The 7,130-nt window shown below is 43.8% G+C and overlaps 1 protein-coding gene across 1 annotated transcript; it reads right to left on the minus strand.

The window, feature by feature from the left end:
- Positions 1 to 442: 442 nt before the first annotated feature.
- Positions 443 to 7,098, minus strand: CSUI_005592 (5 - c-terminal domain-containing protein). The gene has a single exon (XM_068065763.1). It carries the CDS (start codon positions 4,809 to 4,811, stop codon positions 1,635 to 1,637), a length of 3,177 nt encoding a protein of 1,058 aa, XP_067922260.1. The 5' UTR covers positions 4,812 to 7,098; the 3' UTR covers positions 443 to 1,634.
- Between the last annotated feature and the right edge of the window lie 32 nt (positions 7,099 to 7,130).

Consider the following 7,130-nt stretch of genomic DNA (forward strand, 5'->3'; position numbering starts at 1 on the left):
TCCACACTAAAATTCAGCACGCAGACAGACTCTACGTTACATACGCCAACATATAGATCCCTATCTACGTATAGAAATCCATAGAGGTATGGATATACATACATCTATAGCTACATATGGACTCATACGTATATGCAAATGCACACATGTATACACATATCCGCACATACGTATATACATATACATAGAGAAAGGGCACAGACAACCATATACATATATGTGTCCGTCTGTGTATCTATCTCGTGTTGATCTCTGTCTCTCGCTCTCTCTTAGCTCTATACGAAGATTCTGCTTCCTACAGCTATAAAAGGGGAGGACCTTCAGCAACCGCAAGAAACGCAGCAGATACGAAGAGAAAGACAGAAGTGCCAGTGTATCGATTCTTCGCTATCCTTTCCCCAAGAAAAGTGCAGAACAAGAAGAGAAACGAAAAAGAATTTCTTTTAAGAATGAAGGTGCATCAAAGTCTTCTTCTGTTAACATAAGCTCGAAACAGACACGGGACAAGATGACAGCCGCAGACATATCAGTGATCTACAAGAGAGAAGAAAGAAGTCTTTTCTTCTGAGAGACATTCCTACATCTTCTCACTCATCTCTCTGAAACGGAGGGAAAGACTTTTTTGAGAACCTCTCTCTCCTCTCCCCGACACAACTCATAACCTTCCTTGTTCTTTTCTTCTTCTTCATTCTTGTCCTCCCCCCCCCCTCCTCCCCTTTTCTCTTTCAGTAGATGACAACGTTAACCCAGAGACACACCTGGTAAGGAGACAGAAGAAGAAGAAGAAGAAAAGAGGAACTGTTAAGTGCAAGCGCCCCGGACAAAAATTATTTTCCTACAGACAACATCTCTGTTTGAAATACACTTCTTGAAATCCCTGGATGGAAAGAGGAAGACTGAAGAGTGGTTCATTTGAACTTTAGAAAGATAAAAGAAACAACTCCTGCTTGAAGTCATTTCCACTGTCTTCGTGAAGAAAACACCCTCTGAAGGTGTAGAATAGACAGTGTATGCATGCCGATGGATCTCGTGGTGTACATACAGTGTATGTATGTCGATGAATTCCAAAAGGTATAATATACAGTGTGTGTATGGCGATGGATCTTGAGGTGTACGTACAGTCTATGTATGGATGGAAGAAGATACTCTTGTTTTGGATCTGACGGCAAGCACAGTGATGGACGGAAGGCAGGGATGGGAGAAGTGAGAGAGAGAAAGAGAGAAGATGATAATGGTGAGACAGAAGAATCTTTTGCTATCATGCAAAAGCATTGCAGATGTGTATATACTTGAAAACTCTCCCGAAATGTACTAAGGAGAGAGCTGGGCCGAATCTCTACACATGTTCTTTATTATCTATCGACACCTCCATGGAAAGAAAGCGTCCCTACAATAAGAGAAGAGAGAACCACTCCGGGCCCTCTCCCCAACTAAAGAAGAGACTCCCTCTTCTCTATCTTTCTGTGTTTTGACCAGATGCAATGAGATAGATATGAACGAAGCCAAAAAGTTCATGAAATATCTTCTGATGTATATACACTTCCATTTCTCTCCCTCTCACGAAGAGAGAGAAAAAGAGAAGCAGGAAAGATGAAGAGAATGTATGTTGTTTTCTTCTTCTTCATCTTTTTCCTTCACTCGACTTTTCGAATTCGCCACTGATCGGGATGTTTCTCTTCTATATGCACACGATGGACCCATTCAAAAGAAGAGAAGAAATCGCGGCCACTCTTCTTCTTCTTTTTTATCTCTTCCTCTTCATGTGTTGAAGAATGGCAGCTATAGCTCTTCGTAGAATGGGTGGGGTCTACATCATTTCTTAACTCTCTCTTGTGTCCTCCGAGAGCTTTCTCTTCATCCTCGTCTCTCCTTTTTGTCTTGTTGTTCTCTTCTTCTTTTCCGCCTTCCTCTTGTTCTTCTGGTGTATGTACACCATGAAGGGATGAGGCATGGCTACTAGTATACCTCAACCAGAACCGCGTCAGAACGGAGAGATCAAGATACTTTTTCACTGTCTCGTCATCTTTCAGAGGTCTTTCTTGACACAAAGAAAACATGGAGAAGCCATCGCCCCCGCATAGGAGAAAGCGAGGGAGAATAACGGAGTAAAGTCGAGTCTCTTCCACTTTCATCCATTCTTTCTTTCTTCGATCATAGATGTAGATTTCTTCTTCTACAACGCGATGGCCTACAGCTTCGGACGGCTTGAAGGAAAATCTCAAACCCGAGATTTGAAGAAATCTCCCTTCCAGCTGGGGATAGCGAGAGACGCTATTCTCTAAGATAGATTTGAAGAGCCCCCCTTGGACATCTATGATACATAGCTCACGTAGACCAGAGAGAAGAGCATTTAGCGTCTCACTCGTGATCATTTCGCCCTTATTGAAGAGACAATCGGAACGGATCCCTCCCGAGTTATAAAGAGCTACATCCGTCTCGAAGGCTTCTCTCATGATATCTGTGAGCCAATTGCCGCTATTGCATTCTTCCCGTCTTACAAGAGAGAATCGTGTCTCTAGAGGAACAGGAAAGACACCTAACACTTCATTCTCGGGAAGAGAGTATTCGGATTGGTACGAAGAAAGCATGCGAAAGACTTCTTCGTCCGGATCATACGCGAGTGAAGGGGGGATCTTCAACGAAGCATCGACTCCTGTGCTCCCTTGGCTCTCTTCTCTCATAGCTTCGTCGCACGATCTGCAACTCTTCTTATTCACATCGACTCTCTCACATGAGATGTACCACCGACCTGTTCGATAGAACTTCTTCGGCTCCTCTTTCTCATCCAAAGTCTCAAAATTCGAAAGTGACAACGGTCCATGGGGAAGAAGAGATGAAGATGGAGAGAGACCTGAAGGATTCTTCGTCTCGTTGACCTTCTTGTTGTTCTTCTCTTCCTCGAGAGAATTCGATGCAAGAGAAGGAGAAGGGGGTGGGAAAATCGATGAGGCTCCTGTGCTTGAAGTTGCCATACTCGAAGTATGATTACGAGGAAGAGGCGAATTGTCAATGCTTTCTGAGGTGTATGTACACCCGGTCATCTCAACAGAAGAAGAGTTGTTGGAAATGGTATGTGGAGAGAGAGAGGCGGATGAATGATGCTGTTCTTCTTTCTTTTCTTGTGCCTCTTCCTGTGGATCTTCTTTTCCTTTCCTTGGGGGAACCATATGAGCTGTCCCTTTCTCTCTTAGTTGAAACGCAGGATAGAGCGTGATCGAAGAGAATTCTCGGAAATCGGAGCCGCTTTTGACGATCGGCACACCATTAATTATCTTCGTTGTATACTCATGATCGTGACCTCCTAATATAAGATCGATATCAGGGACTTCTCGAGCTAGTTTCTCATCGTTGTTCCATCTCATGTGCGTTAGGGCTATGATCAAATCACACCCACGGCGCTTGAAGAATTCACACATTTCCTTTCCTATCATGACGAAATCGCGATAGACAATATGGTCCCGATCATGTGGATTCAATGTATCAATCCATTCTTCTTCTATCAAACCCATAATCCCTATCAAGATTCGCTCATGCTTCTTCTTATTCTCTTTCTTCTCTTCATCTATCCTATCGCCTCCTCCTCCTATTCCTCCTATTCCTCCTTCTCCATCTTCATTCTTACTATGGTCACCATCCTTCTCTGTTCTGGTTCGCCCTTGATGAGTTGATTCTTCTTGTCTTGATTCTTTCTTCTCCTTCTTGTTCTTTTCTTCTTCTCCTTTCTTCTTCTGTCCTTCTTGTTCTCTCCCTTCTCCACCCCCACCCCATTCAAAGATGCGGTATCTCTGCGCATTCGCTAGAACCCCTCCACCATTGCATGCAAAACAGCCTCTCTGTTCTCCTTCTTCCTGCTTGGCCCAAGTATTACTCATGATCCATTTACAGTTGGTCGTGCCCGCGAGAACTTCGAGCCACTCCCATCCATAGTCAAGATCATGATTGCCGTAACAAGCTGTATGTACACCTAAGATGTTGAGAAGATCGGCCATCTGTCGGCCTTTCGTCATTTCAGAGATTTGAGAGGGACTGAAGATATCCCCGCTAAACAAGATGAGACCTTTATCTCCTTCTTTCTTCTCTTTGACGGCTGTACAGAAGGATGGAGCTCCCCCGATAAGAAGGCCACTCGGATGAAGAGTTGGGAGAGGGTTATACACATCATTGAAGTGAACGATTCGTAACTGGAAATTAGACCTCTTTCTTAAAGTTGTTTCATCGTAGGAAGTTGGAGAGAGAGATAAAGAAAAAGAAGAACATGGGGACGGTAAGACCGTCTTGATCAAAGACGGAGGGGAACTCCTTTCGCACGTCTTTTTCAACAATGCGGTGACGGGCTGGTCTTCAGGTGTATAGACACCATCTTCGGGTGTATAGACAACACCCCTCTCACTTCCATGACGATAAGAAGAGAGAAGAGATTCTGTCTCACTTAACAAGCGGGCTGCTTCATCGTGCTCTTTTCGTTGTAATTGTTCATGAGAAGGAAGAAGAGATTTCTTCTTGGTATCTCCTCCTCCTTCTCCACCTCCTCCTCCTCCTTCATCCACCCCACTTACTAACGATTGATAAGAAGAATCTTTCGTCGTTAAACAGCTAGATGACGGAAAGAAGTCTTCTCCCTCATCGCCACAGCAGAAATCCCCTTCTTCTTCATAACCTTTCTCGCCATCGAGCTTCTTATTCTTTCTCCCTTCTTTTTCGATATACAGTGTCTTCTTCTTTGTCTTCTCCTTCTCGCATCTATGCTGAAGAGCTCCACTAAACTCTTTCTCCATGATGTCTCCCCCGTCGCCGCTTTCATTCTCTATCATCTTTCTTCTCTTCTTCTTTTTCCTCCTCTTCTTTTCTTCTCTACCTCCAGACTTTCTTCTTCTTCTTCCGTTTCTATTCCTCCTCCTACTCTTCGAAATGCTTTGCAGGACGTGACTGACCCCCCTCTGACTTGCTGCAGTCTCTTGTATGAGCGAAGAAGAAAACACACGATGCAGAAGAATGAAATACCCTAACGAACAGGAATGGAAAGAAGAGAGAAAGAGAAGAGAAGAAGAAGAAAAAAGAAAGGAAGAAGACGAAGAAAAGGAAAGAGGAAGAGACGAAGAGAGGGCCTTTAAAGTGAACGAGACGATGAAAAGTATGAAGAGGAAGAATACAAGGAGGGGATGCGAAGTAAGACTGATAAGAAGGGGGGGGTGTGATTGATGAAAGAGAAGAAGTCTTTTCTCTTGCTTCTCGAGAGAAGATTCGAGAGAAACAAAACAAGAGAAAAACCTCTAGGACACGTTGAGGTGAGGTTCATACAGAAAGAAGGAGAGAAAGAAAGAAAGAAAGAAAGAAAGATGAAAGGAAAAGAAAGGGAAAGAACAGAGGCAGAAAGGAAGGACAGGAGAGATCTCTGATAGAGACAAAAAGAGACGGAGATAGACAAGAAGATAATGGGTAGACCGTGAAGAAGGATCTTCCAACAGACAAGAAGAAATCTTCCTTTCTCAGTCGAATGGAGAAAACAACGGAGACGAAGACTCGAGAAGACGGGGGTAAGGGGGAGGAAAGAAGAGACGGAGAAAGGAAGAAAGGGAAGAAGAAAAAGAAGAGAAAGAAAGAAAAGAAAGAAGGAAAGAAGAGAAAGAAGGCGTGATTCCTTCCTTTGCTGGGAGACCAGAGACGAGCGAGAGGATGAAAGGAGAGAACGTTCCCTTTTTACCTCCTCATGACGCGATGACCCGCCTTTAAAAAGAAGAGCTTCTCTCTTTCTTTCTACTTTCATTCATGAGGAAAGAAGGAGGCGAAAGATTGGAGAAGAAAAAGAAGAAAGAAGAGAGCCGAGGTTTGCTTCCCATTGTTCTTTTACTCGAGAGAGAGAGAGAGAGAGACGGGCGAAGAGAAGAGCGAGCGCGGCTCTCTTGCTATTCTGGCTAGATTCCTACCGAGCTCGCAGAAGAAAGAAGAAGAATCGAGCTGTAGAGACACAGTGAAAAAGATAGAAAGACCGAGAAGAAAAGGCCAGAAGAAAGAAATGAAAGACAAAGGAAAGAAGGGGAAGGAAGAAGAGAGGAAAACGATGGCTCTCTCGGATTTCTCTCTTCTTCTTCTTCTTGGCTTGGCTGCCTTTGCTGGTTTAACCTTTTTTACGGCTCATATGATCATAGATGACAACTTGAATATATTCATCTGTCTCAATTTCGTGTCTTTTGGAATTATCTCCCGGATCCGCCTCGGGATTGACGTTGATAGTTTTCCTATCTCTTCGATGCTTAAAGAGAACACCGAGCTGCTGGTCGGGGATGACTTGGAAGTTTGAGCTATCGTTCGTACAGCAGAAGTTGGAGTCCCAGAGACAATACGACAGGTCGGATGGCTTTGGAAGAAGTCTGACGATTAGAATGAGGAAAGATAAACAAGAGACATACACAGGAAGGAAGGAGAGAAAGAAAATTTGGACAGGATGGAGGAAACGGAGAAGAGTTAAGACAAAGAGAGAAAGAAAGAAAGAAAAGGAGAGAGAAGGAAAGAAAGAGAGTCAGTTGTTCTTCTTTTTAGAGGGAAGAAGGGAGATGATAAGACGAGAGATGATCATCGAAGAAGAGAATGAATGAGAAGGGAGAAGGAGAGAGAGAGAGGGAGAAAAGAAGGAGTATCTAACAGCATGCTCCCTTTTTTCGGTTCTTAAGAGCAGCAGGGCTTCGGTGAACGGCGCGCGAGAAGAGAAAAGAAGAGAAGGGGAATAGAAGAAAGAGAAGCGAAAGGACGAGGTTGCTACTATCCTTGGGAGAAGCGGGTGACGATTAGGGGAGAAAGAATGACATAAGAGGATGAGGTTCTATCACACAAAAGGAGTAGGGAAGGCAGTCGAGGAGGAATATGAGATAAGAAGATGAAAGAATGCAAGAAACGACGGCAAAACTGTGTTTCTCGATAGTGTCTAAGAAGGTTATGGTTCGAATGATGTCTTTAAGAGGAACTCGAGAAAGAATAGAAGACAAGAAACGAAGCGGGAGATGGTGGAGCACGAAAGGAACACCATGGAACTTCTCAAAATAGTCGATGAGGTGTATGTACACCCCGAGGAGAACCGATCAAGGATAGGACATAGACACAGACTAAAGAAAAACCACTTCTTTCTTTCTTTCTTT

This window comes from Cystoisospora suis (genome assembly GCF_002600585.1).
Source record: "Cystoisospora suis strain Wien I chromosome Unknown contig_2699, whole genome shotgun sequence".
In the NCBI taxonomy this organism is placed as follows: Eukaryota; Apicomplexa; class Conoidasida; order Eucoccidiorida; family Sarcocystidae; genus Cystoisospora; species Cystoisospora suis.

What these genes read in the sequence shown, in the direction of transcription:
- CSUI_005592 (XM_068065763.1), bottom strand. Translation starts at nt 4,811, where the DNA reads ATGATAGAGAATGAAAGCGGCGACGGGGGAGACATCATGGAGAAAGAG.